The sequence below is a fragment of the Trichosurus vulpecula genome, chromosome 2, assembly GCF_011100635.1.
Source record: "Trichosurus vulpecula isolate mTriVul1 chromosome 2, mTriVul1.pri, whole genome shotgun sequence".
Lineage (NCBI taxonomy): Eukaryota > Metazoa > Chordata > Mammalia > Diprotodontia > Phalangeridae > Trichosurus > Trichosurus vulpecula.
The window spans coordinates 126,626,217-126,650,241 of NC_050574.1; the positions used below are offsets into that span (position 1 = coordinate 126,626,217).

At 44.3% G+C, this 24,025-nt stretch overlaps 1 protein-coding gene across 1 annotated transcript in view; it reads left to right on the forward strand.

The window, feature by feature from the left end:
- The window catches only part of DSCAML1 (DS cell adhesion molecule like 1), a 515,992-nt gene that overhangs the window by 379,920 nt on the left and 112,047 nt on the right, over positions 1-24,025 (forward strand). The window contains 4 exon segments of the mRNA XM_036742507.1: positions 8,896-9,174; positions 14,476-14,751; positions 16,093-16,389; positions 20,978-21,250. Of these exon segments, the coding sequence (XP_036598402.1) occupies positions 8,896-9,174; positions 14,476-14,751; positions 16,093-16,389; positions 20,978-21,250 (1,125 nt within the window).

Sequence of the window (24,025 nt, forward strand, 5' to 3'; positions counted from 1 at the left end):
AAGTGCTTCCCACTACAACATACCCAACGAAGGCTCATCAAGCTTCTTCTTGAAAACCACCAAGGGGGGAACCCCGCAGTGATGTAGCAGCCAAAAACTCTCATGCAACTTTGAGGCTAATAACCTCTTGAGGAAACCCATTTCCCTCTTGGACAGCTTTTGTCACATGGCTAGGAAGTACCTGGGGTGAGATTTGAACCCAGAACTTCCTGGCTCCAGTTCCATTATTATCCTTTATGCCATGCCATACTGAGGATTCATACACTCACAGTTTTAGAGGTGGAAGGGACCTCAAAGTTCGTTGAGTCCCACCCATTTCCTAAGTCACAAATCCCCTCTACAACATCCTGAACAACTGGTTATCCATTAGGAAGTTTTTCCTGATATTCAGCCTAAATTTGCCTTTTCACAGCTCCCATCCATTATTCCTACTTCTGCCCTCTGGGTCCACACAGAATAAAAATCTAATCCATTCTCCATGGGACAGCCTTTCAAATACTTGTACACAGCCATCATGTCCCTCCTGAGGCTTCTCTTCTCCAGATCAAACATGTTCTATTCCTTCAACTGATACTCATGACATGGACTCAAGGCCCTTCACCATCACCATTGTACAATGGAATATAATCCTCCAAATGAGGTCTGATGGGGGCAGAGTACAATGAGACTGTCATTTCTTTATTCCAAGAAATTATACCTTCTTTATGCAACCCAAGAATACCTTACCTTTTTTGCTGCAACATGACATTGCTGATTCACATTGTGCTTGTAGTTCATTAAAAACTTTAGGATCCATGCTCCATCCCCTCCCCCATCTTATGCCACTGAAGTTGATTATTTGTGCCCAAGCACAAGACTTTCCATTCATCCCTCTGTATCAGGAGGGCCGAGTTTATAATCTCAAAGAGGATCATAAACATGTCTGAAAGGTTCGGAATCGCCGGATAGAAGAAACTCTCAAAGTAGAAGGCAGAAGAATCAAAACATTTATTTAGGCTCCACAGTAACCAACCCATGAACCAGAAGCCCCATTTTGATATGTTGGTCATAATCTTCCAGGCCCAATAGGTACGCCTTGAAAGAGTAACCAGGAGGCTACAGAGAAACATGATTGCGTAAAGCAAAATCATGTTTCCCCCTTGATGGTAATAAGATTACCCACTGGACTGAAGTCTTTGTTCAGCTTCCTCCCGTAGATCAGCTCTGCTGCTGGCAGCTCCTGCCTCAGCTGTGTCTGTTTCTGAAACTGAAGCTGCAACTGAAACTGACGATGTAACGGTCGTAACTGCCTCTGTAACGGTCGTTGTAACTGCCTCTGGCTCCAACCGGAAAAGGAAAGAGAGAAAGAATCTTCAAGCTGTCCTCTCCCCTCTTATAGGGTTTCTGACATCATCAAGCTCCGCCCAAATGACCAGGGCCGATTGGTTCCTGAGTTGGCTCCTCCCCCTAGGGTAGACCAGGTTCTGGAGCTAACACCTCCCCTCAGCCAGCCCCATGACTCCCCACACAGGAAGCCGTCTGCCTCCCGGCATGCTCCCCGGGCCTCCTGCCCCGGAAGAGCAAGCCACAGTGTCCAGAGGCTCAATGAGGCAAGCTGAGCCATTCAAAGAAAACAAAAGCCATTATGGCTACACTCCACCCCTATGTTATAGGATACATAATCTAATCAGCCATGTATCCTAGAACATACATTGTGATCCAATTACAAAGGAAACTAAAACATATCATTAATTATAAAGCAAAACATATCATTCAGTGACATTCCTAAACATTGGTTTAACGATTCAAATGCGATCCACCCCTAGGTCCCAGCAAGATAATCTCTTCAATCAATCATCCCCAAAATAATTATTAATAATTCAAATGTCCACCCCTAAATCCTTGTATCCATTACATAGGATCAATAATATCATAACAATAAAACAACACAGCAAGGATAACACAAAATAAGTAAACAGAACACTATCATCATTTCCACCCCCCTTGAACGATTGGGGCTCAAAATCTTGGGGTGAGGGGTGAAGGTCTCATTTTCCATAGCTTCTTCATGCTGAAATTGGATGTAGAGATGGCCCTGCCCCCAAAAAGTCCCATTCCAGAGGTCATTTCTTTAAGGAGCTGGCAGGAATTCCAAGAATGCTACATGCTTAGGCAGTCACCGGAAAGTGCAGGGTGCTTAAGCCTGAAGGAAACAAAACTAGCAACAAGGTTAGCCAAAACAAAGGACAAAAAGAATAGACAAGTATGGACTATAATTCTTCAAATAAAATCATCTCAAGTTTGGTTGAGATTTTAGTTATGCAAAGATCCAACATCAGAGCCAAACTCAGGTGGGAAATGTTTCTTTTCAAAAGGAACATAATGAGGAAGCCAAGAGGATCCCACCCTAGATATAGACTAAGATTGTCCTCCCAGCCTTTCCCCAAATGTACAAGTTTTCATCCGTTAATCACACAAGGTCACCTTCAGTCTGAGTGGCTTGTAGGCTTGCAGGAGCAGTTCTTATTTCCCTATTTCTCGTGTTATCAAGTCCTCTATACATTCTGTATAATTCATTGGTTGGAATTCCGTCTATCATTTCAAAACCTACTCCTGCTCTCAATAAAGCAGTAAACATTTCTTTCCTTGTTACTCTCCTTTGGCGCCAAGTTTGCTGGTTATACACTCTTCTCTCTCGAGGAGATCTATCCCTTCCCCAGTCACCTAAGTCATATAACTGTAAAATCTTATTTATCACTGTTGTAAGACGGCTCCCTACTTCTCCAAGCAATAAATTCAAAATTAGTTGTTTATAAGCAGGGGGAGCTGTCCTAATTATTAAATTCCTATGAGACAGTCCCATTGGATCATTGTAATATTTGTCTGCAGTTCCTGTCATAATGGCAGTCTTCATTACCTCCTCCTTTAGTCTCATGATACAATCTCTAAGTGAATACCAGGGTCTGTGCTCAGTGGGCCACATAGAATCAGTATCATATCTCTTATTGCATCCCACAGCGGCTAATGCCAACAGAGTAGTCCTGCTATCACCATCTCCTTGCTGATGATGTTCCCTAAAAGCTTGTTGAACTAGAGGATCATGGCTGATACCTATGAATCTCATGCAGTCTGTCCCATCTACTGATATTCCACCGGCCCCTTGATCACTGAGTCTTACCATCCAAGATATCAATGGTTCTCCTATTCTTTGGCTGAATCTACTCAAAATATCTGTGACCTCTTGCGGTGAGAAATCTTCCTGAATTTCCCTTGTAACTGAATCTTCACCTCGGGTTTCTGTCTTCCTCCTTTGTATGGGTCGAGCCCTTGTCTGATCATTTAACCATCTCCTATTCTCTGTGTGAGGCACATCCTGAACCCCAGTAGTGTTTTGTGCCTCAGCCGGCTCTTTCTGGGCTGGGTTGAAATGCACTCTGGGCTTTTTTGGTCTCCTGTTGCTCTTAGCCACATTAATAGAAAAGTTCTCATTTGAGTCAGTTTGGTCTTCTGCTATCTGAGATTTCCCTTCTTCCTGTGGGGTAGGAGTGCCCCCATGTCTTTCACTTAATCTCAATCTTTCGTATACTAGCCGGTAGGCTGATAACACTATCCAGCTTTGCCTAGATAGTGATGCCCCTGACTGAATCCCAACTTCTCGTAAACACTTTTCTAAATCCCTAGGATCTCCTCTCCGTAGCCTTGGTTCCCAGTTTTCACAGGGTCCAGCTTTTTTAGCCAATTCTTTTGCTAGGGAGGAATAAAATGGATCCTCCCATCCTGGGATATTTATCTCTTCCTCTGGAATTGTTCTGCTTCTAAATAGAGATCTTATACCTAGCGATCCTGTTCGTGACGCCAAATGTATCAGGAGGGCCGAGTTTATAATCTCAAAGAGGATCATAAACATGTCTGAAAGGTTCGGAATCGCCGGATAGAAGAAACTCTCAAAGTAGAAGGCAGAAGAATCAAAACATTTATTTAGGCTCCACAGTAACCAACCCATGAACCAGAAGCCCCATTTTGATATGTTGGTCATAATCTTCCAGGCCCAATAGGTACGCCTTGAAAGAGTAACCAGGAGGCTACAGAGAAACATGATTGCGTAAAGCAAAATCATGTTTCCCCCTTGATGGTAATAAGATTACCCACTGGACTGAAGTCTTTGTTCAGCTTCCTCCCGTAGATCAGCTCTGCTGCTGGCAGCTCCTGCCTCAGCTGTGTCTGTTTCTGAAACTGAAGCTGCAACTGAAACTGACGATGTAACGGTCGTAACTGCCTCTGTAACGGTCGTTGTAACTGCCTCTGGCTCCAACCGGAAAAGGAAAGAGAGAAAGAATCTTCAAGCTGTCCTCTCCCCTCTTATAGGGTTTCTGACATCATCAAGCTCCGCCCAAATGACCAGGGCCGATTGGTTCCTGAGTTGGCTCCTCCCCCTAGGGTAGACCAGGTTCTGGAGCTAACACCTCCCCTCAGCCAGCCCCATGACTCCCCACACAGGAAGCCGTCTGCCTCCCGGCATGCTCCCCGGGCCTCCTGCCCCGGAAGAGCAAGCCACAGTGTCCAGAGGCTCAATGAGGCAAGCTGAGCCATTCAAAGAAAACAAAAGCCATTATGGCTACACCCTCTTGAATTTCATTTTAGTAGATTCAGTTCAATGCTCCAGCCTGTCAAGATCTTTTTGGCCACTGACTGTTATCCAACGTGTTAAGTATACCTCCTAGCTTTGTGTCACTTACAAATCTGATGTGCACTCTAGCTATGCCTTTCTCCAAGTCATTTATAAGAATATCAAACATCAAAGAGCCAAGCACAGATCTCTGAGGTACTCCGCCGGAGACCTCCAGTCAGGGTGATATTGAACCCTCTCGACTACTCTTTGGGTCATCCAACCAACCAGTTCTGAATACATCTAATTGTACAGTCATCTAATCTCTATTTCCACATCTTCCCCATAGGAATAGTATGAAATACTTCATCAAAAAAAACTTTGCTAAAATCCAGGTGGAATATATATTCAGAATCCCCTTCATCTACTAAGCTAGTAATCCTATCAGAAAAGGAAATGAGGTTAGTGTGATATGACCTCTTCTTGATGAATCTGTGCAGGCTCTTTGTAACCACTGGTGCCCTTTCTATGTGTTTACCAACCATCCCTGTAATGCTCATTTCTAAAAAAAAAATTCAGGACGAAGTCAAGCTCAGAAACCTATAATTTACAAACTTTGTTCTCTTCCCTGTTTAAAAACATGGCCAATGCTTTCCCTTCTCCAATCTTGTAGGATCATTTCTGTTTTCCATCTACCCATCTTTCAAACATCACTGACGGTCTCTCCTCAATCATATCAGCCCTCTCTTTAATGCTGGAGTTCATTTCAGCTGGATGAACTTGAATTCATCAAGAATGCCTGGAGGCTCCTTTACTTTCTCTTTACTTATCTGGGAGCATCAACCCCCTGTTAGTCATTTTTGTTCTGCCATTTCTAATGCCAAGGTCTTTCTCCCCGGCAGGAAAACCAGAAAATAAAATAAAATAAAATAAAACTTAAGCAGTGCTGCCTTCCCTCTGTTGTCAGCTATAAAGGCCTTTCCCTTCTTTGATCCTCCCTTTTCTTCTAATGTAGCTAAGAGTAAATAAATGATCCCTTTTTCTGGTCCTTAGCTTTCCTGGACAGCCTTAATTCATTCTGAACTTTAGCATTCCTGACATATTTTTACAGGTCAGTGCCATACTTATTCAAACTTTTTTGCATGGTCTTGCTTCCATCTTCCATACGTTTCTTTTTAAAATCTAAGTTAGTTGGTGATTATCCCATGCATCCAAATCTTCTTTTTTTCCTTCTCATTGGAATGGTTTCTCTTTGTCTTCAGATTTTCATTCTGGAGTCTCTCCCTTCCCTCTTGGGCTGACTTTCCCCTGTAGCATTTTAGTCTATGGGATCCTGCCTATCTTTTCCCTGAGTCCTTCTAAATCTACTCTCTAAAATCTAGAGTGCATGCCAGACTATGAAAGCATATCCTTACCTTCCCTATTACAAACCTTAGAAAGGAGGAATCCTTCCTCTCTCTGCCCCAGGTTTCCACCATTTTCTGCCCCACCAACCAGTTCTTCCTTATGAGTGAGAATGAGATCTGAAACAGAATTGCCCCTGTTGGTTCTTCCATCTGTTGGAGGATGAAATGATCGCTAAGACCCTGTGTGAATCCATAGGACCATAGATTTTAGAGCTAGAAGGAAACTTTGGGGGCCATCTGGTCCAACCCCCACATTTTACAGATGAGGAAATGGATGTTCCGACAGGTGAAAAGACTTGGCACATGTCACACAAGTAATAAGCGACAGGACTAGGATTCAAACTCCAAATCCATTAGTCTTTCCACTGCATTGCACTGCAAAGGAGATCATATATGTAGAGCATTTGTAAATTCTGAAAGTGCTTTATAGATGCTAGTTCTCATCATGGGGATGGGCAGGGGTAAAAAACTTCAGAGAGAAGTAATATTTTCAAAACTTTCTAAAACCAGTTTAAACTTTACCAGCACTATAACCGCACTAGGACATTTGGTGAACAATGTCCCCATTTGGGGATATCTAGGCCCAAACTGGACTTCAGCAATCCTATTTACCCATACCATCATTCAAATTTTTTTGTGCCCTGGAACTTTTTGGAGCTCTGTTAGTGCAAAACCCCTGTCATTGTGATCTTTAAAACTAGAAAGGACCTTATAGATTGACTAGTCCAAAATCTTTTTTTTTCAAATGGGGAAACTGAGGCCCAGCCATATCTAATGGCATATTATCCATACCACCTATTTAGTACTTGGTTGTATATTGTCTGGATTCTAATCTTTTCATGTGTGAAATTTGAACCTCAAACATAAAAGCTTCCCATCCTACCCCCATGCCCCTAATTCCTGGATCCCCCAAGGGAAGGAACTCTTTCTCTTCCCTCTCTCAGTCACCAGGCCACCATAAAGGAGAGTCCCTATCATCCTTGTCATTCACAAGCCCATTCAAACAAGAGACACTTTCTTCTTGAGCAGCAGCTGCTTCCAGAGAGGATCAATAACAAAAGAGCCATCTCTGTGGTCCACGGGATTAAGAACTGGGACAGCTAGGTGGCACAGTGGATAGAGCACCGGCCCTGGAGTCAGGAGGACCTGAGTTTGAATCTGGCCTCAGACCCTTACTAGCTGTGTGACCTTGGGCAAGTCACTTAACCCTGATTGACCAAAAGAGAGAGAGAGACAGAGAGAGAAAGACAGACAGACAGAGACAGAGAGACAGGGAGAGACAGAGACAGAGAAAAAGAGAAAGAATCCAAGAACTGTAGAGATGACTATAGAGAAGGACAGAGGAATAACTTCAAGTCAGGGCCCTTGGCATCAAAAGCTAAGCTCAAAGCTAGTGTAATTGGGGAGGAATGAACTCACAGTGATATCACTTGGGCTGGCGAGTCTTCCCTTGCCTCCCGTTTTTTCCTCCTGCTTCTTTCTAGCCTTCATCCTCACCTCCTTTACTCTCTCCCCTTCTTTCTCCCTCTAGCTGTCTCTGTCTGTCTTGTTTTCCTTCTCTTGCCCTCTCATCCTGTTTCTAACAACAGCAGTGATAATAATTCCTTTTATATTTTATTTAGAGCCAGGAGGTCACTAAGCTACAGAACAACTGGGAGCTCATGGCCACAAAGAAGAGATGGCATTGAAGTTTACAAAGCATTTTAAAATACCCTGCTCCCCACCGCAAGCCTATTAATCCCGCTTTAGAGATAAAGAAATAAGGTTCACCTAGCTAGTAAGTGGACGAAGGTGAGAAGAGAGGCCAAGGCTCCCGACTCCTTAGACTATTGTTCACCATCTTGCCTCTCTGTGCATCTCTTTTTCCTTATAAAATTTTCATTGATATATTTTGTTCTTTACATCACTTTCACTTTCCCCTTCTTCACTCAGGGAGTTGTCCTTTATAAAAAGAATAAAAAAAAGACAAAGGGCAGAAAAAGTAGTTCACTAAAACTAACAAGTATATCAACAAGGCAGGTAGGTGGTACAGTAGATAGGGTACTGGCCCTGGAGTCAGAAAGACTCATCTTCGTGAGTTCAAATCTAGCCTCATATACTTAGCTCCCTGGGTGACCCTATACAAGTCACTTAACCCTATTTGTCTCAGTTTCTTCATCTGTAAAATGAGCTGGAAAAGGAAATTGCAAACCACTCCAGTATCTTTTCCAAGGAAACTCCAAATGAGATTACAAAGAGTTGAACACAGCTGGACAAAAACATATTAACTAAGTCTAATAGCATATGTCGTTTCCTATATCCATAAACCTCTATTTCTGCAAAGAAGAAACTAGAATGCATTCTCATACCTGCGTATCTCTCTTCAGCCCTGGACTTCCAATTGCTCTCCCTTCTGGAATTGTCTTTTTTTCTCACCCTTTAATTCTACTTTTTTGGGGGGATATCATCCCATCATAGTCAATTTATAGCCATGCCTTCTGTCTATGTACACTCCTTCCAACTGCCCTAATAAAGAAAAAGTTCTTGGGAGTTACAAGTATCATCTTCCCATGTAGGATGTAAATAGTTTCACCTTATTGAATCCCTTATGATTTCTCTTCCTCTGGAATTATCTTGCCTTCTAGCCCAAGGCCTTTCAGCTGTAGATCTAGCCTGGGCCAGGGGAGAAGTCCATGCCAGAGGTGGACCTGATGCAGTGGGAATAACACAGGTACTTTCTGAAGTGTTTTCCCGAGGGTTCCCTAGGTGTGACACCGCACAAAAGCAAATTATTATTATTATTTCGTTTGTTCAGAATCTTTCCTTTGGATCACTATGTGGCCTCTGGGCCTTGGTCTAAGCCTCAATCCCTTCTCTACTTCCTCATCTCCCAGCTAACGTTACTAATCCTCTTTTGTGTTACAGACCCAGCTGAATCCACCCCCACCATCCTAGACAGCTTCCACTCCAGGGAAGTGAGGGCAGGCCAGACAGTGGAGTTGCCCTGCACTGCCTCAGGCTACCCTGCCCCAGCAATCAGGTGGCTCAAGGATGGGCGGCCCCTTCCCACAGACAGCCGGTGGACCAAGCGCATCACAGGGCTGACCATTAGTGACCTGCGGGCCGAGGACAGTGGCACCTACATCTGCGAAGTCACCAATACCTTCGGTTCAGCTGAAGCCACAGGCACCCTCACAGTCATCGGTGAGTGCACGTGGGTTACCAGCACCTGGACTACATAAGCTCCTAGGTTCAGAACTCCATCCTAGATCTCTCCCCCCGCCAAAAAAATGAGAGTAATAATGCCCCCCATGGTACTAGTAGGGCATTTTTTCTAGTAACCTTTAAAATAATCTGCTTTTCCAACCAAGGAACGAGAGCCATAGTGTACTAAGCTTCTTTCATTTCTATCTCTGAAGCTCTAGCACCTAGCACCATGTCTGGCATATAACAGATACTCAAAAACTGGTTGTTTCATATCTATATCCTGGGACCATGTAGCCTAGCCTCCTCAGAATGTCCCTGCTCTTAGGAAAGTTATTCCATGTTGTTTTTCCATGTAGACATGGTGTACATTAGGAGAAATAAGAGTAACGTCTTTCAAGTCATTTGCACATAAGATAATGTCTCTCTCCCTCTCTTTGCCTCCACCTCATCCCCTCCCCTCTGCCAAATAGTGGACTGTTCATATAAAAGAAAAAATCAAGCAACCTCAGGAGCTAAAAAGGAAGGAGTTTGTGTGTAGAGTCCTAATGGGCTAATCATGGTCCTCCTTGCCATTTCCCAGTGTGGGGCAGAAAAAAGTACAATGACTGATTGTACCTTACCCATTCATTCATCCATCCATCCATCCATCCATCCATCCATCCACTATTCATTCAATAAATACTTATAGAGTACCTTCTACGATCAAAGCACCAAGCTGGGTACTGGGGATACAAAAATAGATCCATCACAGGCTGTGTTCCTAAGGAGCTTATGATCTAATGGAGGAAACTCATGGAAACAAATTACCATGTGGCATGGTGGAAAAAGTATATTTGGAATTAGAGGGTCTCTAATCATATCCTGGATCATCTATTTAATACCTGTATGACCTGGGACAAGTCATTTAATCTTTCTAGTTCTCAGTTTCCTCATCCGTAAAACTAGGAGATTGGACTAGACCAGTGGCTCTCAAATGTTTCCATAGTCAGTCCACAAGAATTTATTAAGCACCTACTATGTGCCAGGCACTTTGCTAAGCACTGGAGATACAAAGGATGGCAAAAGACAGTCCATGCTCTCAAAGAGCTCACAGTCTAATGAGGAACATGAAAGCAACTATGTACCAAAAAGCTATATACAGGATGAGTTGGAGATAATCAATAAATGAAATATATTAGCATTAAAGGAAATCAAGAAAGGCTTCTATAGAAGGTGAAATTTAAACTGGGGCTTGAAGGACGCCAGGGAAGCCAGGAGGCAGAGATAAGGAAGGAGAACATTCCAGGCATAGAGGACAACCAGTGAAAATGTCCGAAGTCTAGAGATTGGTATGTTGTGCAAGTGGCCACAGGAAGGCCACTGTGTCACTGGATCACAGAATAGGTAAGGGGGTGGGAGGATAAGGTGTATGAGTTCTGGACAGGTGGGAGGGAAGCAGGTTATGAAGGGTTTTGAATACCTAACAGAGGATTATATATTTCACCCGGGAGGCAATAGAGAGTCCCTGGAGTTTACTGAGTAGGGGAGTGACATGGTCAGGCCTGTGCTTTAGCAAGATCCCTTTGACAGCTGAGTGGTGAATGAAGTAGAGTTGGGAAAGACTTAGAACCCTTCAGCTGAAACAAAACTTTGGCAAAAACTTTGTAGTAAATCATTTAAAATTTTTATCATCAATGCCTATTAACAAATAATATAAAGTTCATTTAAAAAACAAACCTTAGGGTGTTGAAGGATTTCTTACAGCACGGTTAACATTAAATGGACCAAATGACTACTAAGATCATGTCCAACTCTCTCTGATCCTATAATACAAGGGGAAGTGAGATACACGTCAAGGAGAGGCCCAGGCAAACTAGGGTTTGGAGGAGAGGGAGGTTGGAAAGTCAAGGAGGTGAGTTCTATATTGGGATTTGGAAAGGGGGTGGGGTTCCAACAGACAACATCTCACACATAGGAGTGGAGGGGTATCAGGATAAACAAAAGCACAGTGTTGGAAGCATCCACATTGGTGTCACTTTCCTAAGTAAAAAAGGAAATTGGCCAGGTGAGGTATCACACACCTATAATTCCAGCTCCCCTCCAGGCTGAGGCTGGCTGATTTCTTGAGCTCAAGAGTTCTAAGCTGCAATGGGCCATGCAGATTGAGTGTCCACATGTGAGTTCAGCCAATATGATGAGACACCTGGAAAGCGTGCGCCACCAGGTTGCCTAAGGAGAGGAGAACTAGCCCAGGTCAGAAATGGAGTAAGTCAAAACTTCATGCCAATTAATAGAGGGATGGGGCCTGTCAATAGCCACTACACTTCTAGCCTTGGTGATATGAGGAGGTCAGTCTTTTAACAAAAGGAAAAGAAAAGTAAATCAACAGGTGTGTGTATGTGCATGGACCCATGAGCGAGGAGAAGAGTGGTCATCTTGGGCCTCAATGAAGCTGCTCATTGCTAACTAGGCTAACAGACCACGAGGCTCTGACTCAGTCCCCTCTTTTTATATTGAGTGAGGGATGTAAGTTTAGTATAGTAAGAAAAGTACTAGATTGACAATCAGAAATTTGCCATTAACTAGCTATATGACCTTGAGAAAGTCTAGACTTTCTAGGCCTCAGTTTACTTATCTGTTAAACTAGGGGCTCAGGCTAGAGGATATCTAAGGTTCTTCCTTCTGCCTGTGCTTGGGAGTCTATGTATTCTTGGCTTTCCAGAATTTATGGGGATAAGGCAAGATGGGGATTTGGCAAGATGATATGGAGGGAAGTGGGACACCTGCCTGGTGGCTGTGTGGGAACCTGCCCTGTCTGCACTTTCCCAGGATGTGAGGGATATGGAGCAGAGGCCACCTGACCCCCTGTGCATTTGTTCTTCCCAAGGTCAACATAGGAGGCTACACGTTCAGAGTTGAAAAGGTGATAGGATGGGGAGCTCTCGGAAGAATGGAGTCCCTGTTTTAGGTGACTGGGTGTCCCAGAAAGCTCTTTTCTCATCCTTGCTTTCCTCCTACCATAGCTGAAGGCACAGAGATTCCTGGGCCCCCTTCCCTCCCAAAGACGGTGCCCATTCCTTGGCTTAGTCTAATGATCTGCTTCTCCAAGGATCATGCTCTAGAGCCCAAGGTCTACTCCCCCTCCCGTTCCTCAGGCTGCACAGGGAGCTAGACTGTGCTATTATCTATGGTATTGCCATGGCAGAGCTGTCCCTGCTAAGATTTACAGTGTGGTTGGAGGAGCAGACAGCGGTCCCCAGCAAATCAACCCCATGTGTTGAGAACGACAGTAAGTGATGTAAATGCTTTGGATGAAATGCTGAAAGTTCAATATTAAGGTGCCTTGTGTTTCCTGTTGGGACCTGAGCTGTATTAAATAAGCCTGAGACATGCGAGCGGCAGAAAGATGGATTGGGGTTTGTGGGTGAGAGATTTAGGTTTGGTTTAATGCATCCTCCCCTGAGCATCACTGGACACATAGTCACCAGGGACCATCCATTAAGGCCTGAGCACCACCTCCTAATGGCTAAGTGGAGCTGGGCTCCCCCTCCCTTCCTGAACCAACATGCACAGGTGTGTGTGTGCGCGCGCGCACGCGAGCGCACGCACGCACACACACACGACCATCCGGGTAGAGCAATGCAGTGCCAGAGCTTCTGCCAAAAAAAGATAGAAAGTTCTTAGGTATATGATCCCAAATGGAAGAAGGCCAGGGCATCTCCATTCACTGATGAAGTTCATAAACACTAACTCATTAATCCAGGGATCCAGCTGGGGGGAAGGAGTTGGGCAGTGGGGAGAGGAAGAAACAACACACCTGAATGTGGATAACTGTTTCAGTCCTAAACCCTGGCCCAAAGAAAATGTGCACACACATATACTCACAGATACAGACATTTATTCAATCCTGGCACATGTATGCATGTTAAAAAAACATACTAGCATGTGTGTATATACACACATATATGTGCATGCCAACTAGTATATGTCACTTCCTCCATGCTTATACACATGTGCTAAGACATTGATATCCATATTGTACAGGACGGAAGAACTTTCCTGGGCAACCTGCTTCCTAAAGTGACCCTCTCCACAGAATAAACCATCACTCTCTTGGCAGCCTCTCTTAGACATGTATACATGCAGACATATGCATGCATACAAACATACCCTCCCCCATACTCATAGCCACACATACATAGACACATACATGCCTTCACACACATGTAAGGATACTTATACACACCACATCTGAATATGGAAGCGCACGTGGCTCTTCTCTAAAGTCGGGGCTATGCCAAGGGGCTGACCCAGGTGGCCATGGAATGAGGGCATTCTAGCTGATCCATCACACACAGTCATCATATCAGCTGGCTCCGATGTCTACTTAATCCTCTCTGACAATTCTTCTTTGCCAAGTTCAAGAGGAAGAAAAGAAAGTTTTGGGAACTGCTTTTTCTTTGGGTGGGTAGGTTTGGAGGAGCAGGCACCAGGGCAGGGGACTACGACAGGCGTGAGTCTGATACCTGCTTCATTGGGGAATGACATTTCCAGGGAGCTGGGCAAAGGCTCCAGGTCAAGACAAAGGGCTGGGAGAGTCACGCCTACTCGGAGCTCTCTCCCATTCCCCTAGATAGCCACACCACCTCCTTCTACTGTGCACTCCTACATGGGGGATCCCATAGCTATATGTTCTCTGTGACACAGGATCCCAGGACAGGCTGAGCCTAAGAGAAAGAGCAAGCAAAGAGCCCTGAACAGATAGCAGCACAAGGATAGGGAAAGGAGGAGGAGGAAGAAAGAGGGGATCAAGGCCATGGTCACTCTGTCTAGGTCCAACCTCCTTAGAATGTGTCCAGCCTAGTTGCTGGAGGGAATTCCAACTTATTTCCATAGCACAAATGGTGTCAAAGCTGAAAGAACCATCTCCATGGACATTCAAAGCACTCCCTCCTCAATTGGAGAGGACTGAACCTCATAGACTCATAGCATAGCAGAACTGGAGGGAATTGTAGAGATCACATAATCTAGCCCCCTCATTTTACAAAGAAACTGAGGCACATAGCAGTTAAGTGATCTTCCAAGAATCATACAATTAGTGTCAGAGGAAGAATTTGAATCCAGATCTCTCCTGACCCAAAGTCACTATTCTGCCTTTAAGTGACTTGTCCAAGGTCACACAGCCAGACAGTGGCAAAGCTCGAACTCAAACCCAGGTCACCTGACTCCCAAGGCCATGCTGTTTCCGCGGCACCACGAGCAGTAAGCCTTTTTTTCTTCTCTTTCTCCCTCCTCCCTCCTTGGCCCACCCCGGCCCAGACCCCCTCCATGTGACCCTGACGCCAAAGCAGCTGAAGACAGGCATCGGCAGCACCGTCATCCTGTCCTGTGCCCTGACTGGCCCTCCGGAGCTCACCATCCGCTGGTACCGCAACACCGAGCTGGTGGTGCCGGATGAGACCATCTCTATCCGCGGGCTCACCAACGAGACCCTGCTCATCACCTCCGCCCAGAAAAGCCACTCCGGGGCTTACCAATGCTTCGCCACTCGCAAATCCCAGACGGCCCAGGACTTCGCCATCATTGTTTTGGAGGGTGAGCAGAGCGGAAGGGAAGGGGCTGAGAGAGCAGTCAGGGAACCACCTCCACACATACCCTCCCACACCTCGACCACTCCCTGGGGCAAGCCCTGCCTAGTGATACCTTATACCCAGAGAAAACAAAGGCCCCTAGCCAAGACTGTCTTACCCACCACCTGTCACAGTGCCTGAAATTCCACCATTACAGTGATTCATTCCTTGGGGTTCTAAAGGCTTTTTATCTTCCAGAATCCCCGTTGAAATGCAACTAGTCTCCCTTGGTTTCTTGGGATCAATCATTCTTGAAGCTTTTATCTGCTCCCACCTCAGAGAGGATTAGTTGACAGCTAGCTGAGAGCAAGGACACAGGATGGGGGCGGGGAGGGGGGAGCATCAGGAGGAAGGAGAGGGTTGCGGAAAGGGGAGTGGGAGGATGCCTGATGTGCCCACCTCCCAGCTTTGCAGAGGGCCAGTCCTGCTCTGGGGATGCTCCCAGTGACTGCCAGGGGCTTTCGCTCCCTCAGGGTTAGGCAGTGACCTCCCCTGGAGTTTGCACGGGATGCGGAGACAGAGCGAGCATTCCTATAACGGTGCTTCACAAAAAGGGTCTTACATACATTATCTCATTTAAATAATAGGAGTAAGTAGCCTCAGGTGGACGGGGCTTAGCTTGGGGAATCTGGCCCTGGCTCAGATCAACATCTGGATATGAACCCAAAATGTGTGATATGCAAATGTGGCGATAATAATAATTTACTCCTAAATAGCTGTTTTAAATTTGCAAATTAATCGTTTCTCGTCTTCCTGTATCTAGCACGTCTAAATTTCCAAAGTGCTTCCCTCGAAGCAGTTAAGTTCAGCTGTCACCCCCATTTTAGGGAACTGAGCCTCAGAAAAGTGAAGTGACTTGCCCAGGGTCAATCCGCTAGTTAACGATGGCATCCGGATTCGAGCTCAAGTTTTCTGATTCCAAATCCAACATTCTTTTCACTACGCCTCATTTTACATCTGTTTGGTCCTCACAGTCACCTGGTGTGGTAGACAGGACAAGCATCATTATCTCCGCTTTACAGATAGGGAAACTGAGGCAAAGAGGGACTAAGTGATTTGCCTAAAATCACAAACGCGTTAGTAGCAGAGCTAGGATTAGAACCCAGATCTTTGCCTGTGCTTTTGGTGGGTTGGTGTTAATTCTTCTGCTCTGGCACCTTTTGCCAGAGCCGGGACCTTGCGAGTCACTTACCAACATGGGTCTCCATCAAGCTCTTTCCTTTCTGCTGGGGTGGGGGAAAGGCCCAAGGGACCCACTCTGTGTTATGTGGTGATGCCAAGGCTGGTTTCCTCCTGCCCTTCCCAGACGGGACACCCCGCATCATCTCCTCCTTCAGCGAGAAGGTGGTAAACCCTGGGGAGCAGTTCTCACTGATGTGCGCAGCTAAAGGCGCCCCACCTCCCACCGTCACCTGGGCCCTGGATGAGGAGGCGATCCAGCGGGATGGCGGGCACCGCACCAACCAGTACACCATGTCAGACGGCACGACCATCAGCCACATGAATGTCACGGCCCCCCAGATCCGAGATGGGGGTGTCTACCGATGCGCTGCACGGAACTCAGTGGGCAGTGCTGAATACCAAGCGCGAATAAACGTAAGAGGTGCCTGTCTACATTTAAATATCAGAATAGGCTATTCATTTCCTTTGTCATCTTTATGGTCACCATTATCATTGTGGTTATAACTACTGATTATTATTGTTAATTATGCTTTTGAGTTGGGTGGAGGATCTCACTCTCTCCCCACCCCCACTCTCTGTCTCTGTCACCCTCTCTCTCCCTCCTCTCTTTTAACCCCACCCCACCTTTATTCTACCATTCTTATTTGTGTGTGCAAGTGATGTGGTTTACTCCCCATCCTCTTCTATCTTAGTCCTCTCCCTCCCCTGCCTCCTACCTCCTTAATCCTTCCTCTATCCAGTCACTCTGAGGCTTGGGCATGCCATAGATTCACAAACCATCCCGCCCCACCCCTTGTTCCTGCATGCAGAGCCTACAAAGACTAGGAAGGCAGAGTGTCAGAGAGGTGTGGGGTCATAGACCGGATAAAGTTATCTTCCACATGTCCTATTTTCTTCTAACCCACCATCTGGGAAGTGTGATGTGACCAGGACACCACAGTCGGGAAAGCCCCCTCGTCAGGGCTTGCTCTGGACTGCCAGTGGAAAGAGTTGGGACTAAGGTGAAAGACTATGAGCTAAGAACTGTTAGCTAAGAAGGGATTAAAAGGGGTCTCCGACTCCAGGTCTGGAAGGCAGGGTTGTAGTTGAGTAGTCAGACCCCAGTCCTTTCTCATATGAGTTTTATTTCCTTTCTACCATCTTCGTCATTCAATCTTTACTGGCTAACTCCTCAAAGATATGGAGGCAGCAGCCCCTTTGTCATGGCATGGGGGGAAAGGTACTGGATCTGGAGTCAAAAGAAATGGGCTGAAATTACAACTCTAATAATTGATAGCTGTATGGCCTTAGACAAGTCACTTCTCCTGTCTTACCTTCAGTGTCCTCCTGAGTTAAGTGAGAGGGCTGGATTCCATCTCTAAGACATCTGCCGCCTCCACAGTCTATTCTTCACCGTATCGCCATCCTACCCAACCCTGAGCTGCACTGAGCCAAAGGTTGTGGCCATGATTACCACAAGGCCACAACACAAAACACATCTCTCCTTTGTTCAGTGGGGAGAAGGAAAGTAGAGCAGACCTTAATTGCCCACTTTCCTCTGGGAGATATGCATATTTCTGTAGAATATGAGGAAAGAGGTACAGTAATATGGATCATCCATGGTCATCCTCTAGCTGACTTTTCATGGCCTTCACCCAAAAGGAGAAGTTTCACAATCAAAGATGGTACCCTTGGGTCTTGGCCTCCTCCTACTGTCTCTTCCTGTCTGGTAGTGCCCTCATTACCCACCCCATCCATTATAACCCCATATATACTTTTGACTGCAAAAAGGAATTTATAAATATTAGGCAAAGATTGAAATTGTTCCCTGTGTGTTACTGTGCACCAGAGTCTTTGAGCCTTAACTCGGGCACATGAGATTTGACATCACAAAATAGATTCCTCCATCTCCTGGAGAGTATAATTTTCTGGTATTAAAAAATGTGTGGATCTTTCCTTTGCCCCATAAGTAACCTGCAGCTTTCTTTTTTTGAGAGACTGTAGTGCTCTAAGATTTGCAACTATACCACACCATTAGTAGAATGTGTTTTTTAAAAAAAGATAAGGTTTTGTGCCAAATTGGAGCTTAAGATTTTTTAAAGCCCAGTAGCAATTTCCCAAATTCCATCCAACCTTCTCTCTTCTTCTTCAATTCTGGGTCCATCTCATTTTCCAGCTGCTGTGCCAGTCCTAGGCAAAAGTAGTGATGGACCAACTCAGTGAAGAAGCCTTCCATCTCCATGCCATAGTTTGCATAGTTAACATTTTTCATCCATTTAGCTGCTCACACGTGAATGGTTATGACAACATTTTTTTGAATCATCATGGATTATTCAAGTGAGTGATGATAATTTTTAGTAATTGTAGGTCTCATTGGGGAGGCCTGAAGTGTCTTAGGACTTAATTCAATCATTAAAATATTATCTCATAAAGAAATATCTAGAGCAAAGGCATCAAACTTAGGGCCAGCAGACAGCCTGAAGAACTCCTGAGTGTGGCTAGCACCACATTAAAATGTAATTGGGAAATGTTTCATAAAATATATACAAGATACAATACAACATAGATAATGTTAATTTGTGGTTTTCTAAGTCAATATGCATTCCACAGGGATCAGTTCTATTTGAGTTTGACACCACTGTAGGGCATCTTCCATGACAGTGTCCAAAACTTTTAATAAGCATATTTATTTAATGCTTTCTTTAACATTAAAATCAGTATTATGCAAGAGGGCTACAACATATTTCAATGATAATCAATACATAAGGGATATTAGGAGGAAGCTTGGTACAGTAGAATAAGCCCTTGCTCTGGAGTCACGGGTCATGGGTTGAAATCTCACTGCTGATCTTTCCTGTCTGTATGACCTTGGGCAGGTCATTTAACCTCATTAGGCCTGAGTTTCCTCATCTGTAAAATTAGATTTGGATTAGATGTCTAGAGGAGATGCATGACCAGAAAAGGAGGCGAACTAGTCATATAGGAGAGGGAAGGATAACAGGTGGACAGATGGCCTGAGTGCTGTCTGCTGGTACCCAAAGAATGTCAAAAAGCCTCAAGCAAGACCTACAGCTTGTTGAGTAGAGAAGCTAAAGGAAAACACAAACAGGTATCTTGCAGAATGAAAAGGCATGGATGGGTAGTTGTCTGCACCAATGAGAGCAATGCCCACATCAATGACATCTTAGGGCCATTGAATTACTGATATACAAGCAGAAAAACATATGCATTTCTAAAAAGAAGTGTCCCTCACTGTGTCTCCCTGCACATTATGCCTTCGGCAGCTACGTGCTTTGCCAACCCCTAGTCCCATCATCAGACCAGTAATCCATCTAGCATTTCCTCTGCTGTGAGGGAAGTTCAGGAAGCCAACTATACATAATTGGGATCAATCACACATTGAGACTCAAATGATTCATTTCTCTTGGCTCAGGATATAACACAAAATAATCCTTCCCATGTGCTACTGTCATCCCTCCCATCTAAGTCTCAAGGTCTTGCCTCTTGGGATTAGAGTTATTCTTAGTACTTAATATTATTATTTTTAACAATAATAGCTCATACCTATGTGGTATTTTAAAGTTTATAACACAAAATAATCCCTTTCAGGTATTACTGTCATCACTCCGTTTATGAACATTTAACCTCATTAAGACTTTAGTTCTTAGGATTACAGTTATTCATGTTGCTAGTATTAAAAATAATAATAGTTCCTATTTATGCAATTTTTAAGGTTTATTAAGTGCCTTGTGAAGTAGGTAGTACCACAAGTGGTATTATCCTCATTTTATAGGAGAGGAAACCTAAGCTCAGAGAAAAAAAGTTTCTTTCCAGCTCTAAATCCTATTACCTTCTATGAATGCGTGTCTCCTGACTTTTTCAGATTAGTTCATCCTCTTTCTGTCCTCCAGTTCTGGGCTAAGCTACTATCTTTTAGCCCTCTCTTTGCATCTCTGGAGATGGCCGAGGAGTCCTCTATGGACTCCAGGTCTTTTTTTAATATTTCCTTAGCTCTGGCCATAGGAGTCCTGTTCTCCATCCTCTGCCCAGGCAACAGACTCTGCGATAGGACTGGATCCCAGCTTCTTTGTTTCACATCACCAAATTCTGTACTCTTTCTCCCTCCACACCCCTGCCTACATAGTTAATTTTGTTAAAAATACCTTTTGAACATTTCTTACTCTACTCCCAAGCATCATCTCCCCACTGTAAAACGAGCTGGAGAAGGAAATGGTAAACCATTCCAGTATTTTTGCCAGGAAAACCCCCAAAATGGGGTCATGAAGAGCCAGGCATGACCGAAATAATTCCCTGAACAACAAAAAATCCTTGAAGGTCAGGGCTGAAAGAGACATTTGAGGTCATCATATCAAAACTCTCCATTGTACAAAAGAGGAAACTGAGTGGAATGACTTATCCAAGGTCACACAATTAGTTGTTGACAGAGCTGGGATTTGAACCCAGATCCTCTGACTCTGAGTCCAGTACTCTGGACAATCTGCAATGCTGTTTCTCAGAATATGCCAATTTAGGGATTCCTAGTCTATGCTCATATATAAAAAGACAATCACCAACTGCTAGGGAAGACCTCATTTTAGTCCTCTCTTAAATATTTAAGGTACTTAAGACTTCACATTTACATTAACACAGAAAAATCTCATTGTCCACATAGACGTAAATCCAGCAATATCAGGGGGAAGGAGTGCGTTTAGACACTTACCATCCCTCTGTCCCCCAGGCTGGCCAGTAGATTCTCATCTTATTAAAGGGTGGCTTCTAGGAAAGAGATGGGACCCATCTAGTTCAGAGGCTTCTTTGGGAGGTTAGAGGGGTGCCCCAAATCCAGCTTATCTCCATCACCTCAGGTCAAAGGTCTTCTTATCTAACCCTTCTATCACTAGACCTAACACTCCTGTCCCAAGGTTATCCTCCCTACATGCTAAGTGACCTGAGAACAGAATTCCAGGGAAATTCCCAGCTCTCTGTGGCTAACTTTGCCCCTTGTTTTCCCTCTCCAAACACCTGCTTAGGACCCCCAAGTATCCGAGCAATGAAGAACATCACAGCAGTGGCAGGTCGGGACACACTTATCAACTGCAGGGTCATTGGCTATCCCTACTACTCCATCAAGTGGTACAAGGACACCTTGCTGCTGCCTGACAACCACCGCCAGGTGGTGTTTGAGAATGGAACGCTCAAACTGATGGATGTCCAGAAGGGCATGGATGAAGGGGAATACCTCTGCAGCGTTCTTATCCAGCCTCAGCTGTCCATCAGTCAGAGTGTCCACGTTGCAGTAAAAGGTAAGGATGACAAGGAAAGACATCTCAAAGGGACCTATCAGATATGATTACATCTTAGAGTTGGCTTCATGTATACTTTGTTCCCCTGCTAGAGTGTAAACTCCCTGAGGACCCTGTTTTATCTAAACTTTATTTCCCTCCCGGTAGTACCACTAAGTCAATCAATAAGCATTTGATAAGAGCAGAGCTCTGGAGAAACAAAGAAAAGGAAAAATAGTCCCTGCCTTTGATGAGTTCATTGTGTAAGGGGGAAGACAGCATGTAAAGGACTAGATACATACAAGATCTAGACTAGATCCAGGGTTCTGTACCCTTCTGAAAAGGAGGTAACTCTAGTAAGTCATAGGGTTAGGAGAAGAGTGTTAGAACCTCTCTGTTTCTCCTTTATTAAACTGTGGAGGGTGATAGTCCACTCAGACAGGTACTCCCAGGAGCTGGTTCCCAACGCTTGGCTAAGCTCCAAACACATCATACCTGGGACCGCACTGAGTCCTCTGAGAAAGAATGACTCTCATGCCTCTTAGTGTTGTGGAGGTGACTCTGGGTTCTTGAAAGTTACGCAGATGGAATACCATCTCTGGTCAGTCCTACCAGAGATTTAAAGTACAGGCCTGGTAATGGACTACATATGTATTATCTAGGGACCTACTTAAGAGCTTTTGGCTCATCACCTGGTTGGTGGCAAAATGAAGATGATTTTGTGGAGCTACAACTAATCCAAGGACCATATGTTAGGTTATAGAGGTTTCAACTGACATTGGTAAATAGCTCTCATTTATATAGCACTTTAAGGTTTGCAAGGTACATTATAAATGTTATCTCATTTAAGCCTCGCAACAACCCAAAACCTTGGGAGGTAGGTGTTATTATAAGCCTCATTTTAGAGATGAGGAAACTGAGGCAGACAGAGGTTAAATGACTTGTCCAAGGACATGCAGCTAATGTGTCTGAAGTTAGCTTTGAACTCAGGGCTTCCTGACTCCAGGCCTAGCACTCTATTCACTGTGCTACATGCTGCTACATGTGCTACGTGCTGCCTCAAATCATCACACAAATGAAATCCCAGCTCCTTACTGTATTGATTACTGTCCATAAAAAACTCCATAGGCCTAATTCCTGATTTGGGGGAGTTTTACAGACACAAACTCTGGAAAGCTCTGTGGCTGAAGAAAAGCCTCCATCCAGTATATATATGGAGAGTTAGTCATTTATGTTGTCTACAAGCAGTTGTAGGGGGATAAAAACTCTAATGAACACACTTTAGGGTAAAAAGAGAGACTGGATATCTGTGGAACATGCAGACACAGGAATAAATAGGACCTACAAATAGCATGAATTACAAAGGTTTTAGGTGACAGGTAAAATTGAAAATGTTATGGTTTCCCTCAAAAAATAGTGATTAAGTATCTGTGATTAATTTAAGTATGCGCTGCATACAACTACCTGCCTCATGATATGTTAGACACTGCAGGGCAACACAGACATGGAACAAGACAGGTCTTTGCCATGAAGGACGTTATAGTCCAGCTTATGAGATGAACATATGGAAAGTTTGATAATTCTACATGTGTTTGTCTTTCGTTCTCGAAGAAGACTGTGACACAAGAAGAGCCCAATGACTGTTAGAACACTATAAGAGTTCAGAGAATGGGGGATCTCTGTGGTTTGGGAAAGCTGGAGAAAGCTTCACAGAGAAGGTAAAACTTGAGATAGGCCTTGAATGATGGATGTTTGAATAAAGGAAAAGGTTGATGTTGTACACATTCTAGGCTGGAAGAAGAGTGTTAGCAAAGACACTGAGGTGGGAAAGTAGAAGGTATATTTGGAAGATTGATTAATCAATTGATTGTGGATTAATTAGAATATGGGAGATGAGTCAGCCAGTCTTCCTGGGATGGAAGGCTCATGAAAGGCTCAGAGATGAAACTGGAAAGGTACATTAGGTCCAAATTGTGGACGGTCTTGAATATCCAGCTAAGAAATTTTAGGTAATGGGGAGCCATTGAAGGTTTTTGAGCAGAGGAGTAAAATTATAAAAATTATCCTTTAAGAAAAATTAATCTGATAACTGTGTGTAGAAAGGATTGGAACAGAAGACAGGAGGCAGAGAAATCATTTAGGAATCTATTATTTAATCCACATATTAGTGATAAGGGCCTAGTCTAGAGTGATAAAAATGAGAAAGAAAAGAAAGGGACTTGGTGATTCAGTAGGGTGACTGGAAGTGAAGAGAGGAGGAGGCAGCATCATAGGTGGAGCATGGTGAATGAGAAGAATGATTCCAGTGATGGAAATAAGGAAGCCAAGAGAAAGAAAGTTTTGAGGGGAAGATTTGAAGGAGGAAAATGAGTTCTGTTGTGGACAAATAAATGTTTATTGGATTAAAAATGGCAAATTGAGTTTAAGGGATGGTAGGACAGGGAGTTGAAGATGACAAGCCAGAGGTCCAATAACGGATATAGATGACTATAGATAGCCATCAACAAAATAATGTCACCACATATGATGAGCACTGTGTAGGGCAGGGCCCTCTAGGTCCTCAAGTGCAGCCCATTGACTGCAGCCAAACTTCACAGAACAAATTCCCTTAATAAAAGGATTTGTCCTGTAAATCTTGGACTTGGTCAAAGGGCCACACCTGAGGACCTAGAAGGCCTCATGTGGCCTCGAGACTGCAGATTCCCCATCCCTGGTATAGAGCTTGTGAACATAGTGGTGGCCAGAAGGAATGGAAAATATCAGACCCAGAGAAGTTAAGAGACTTGTCCAAGGTCA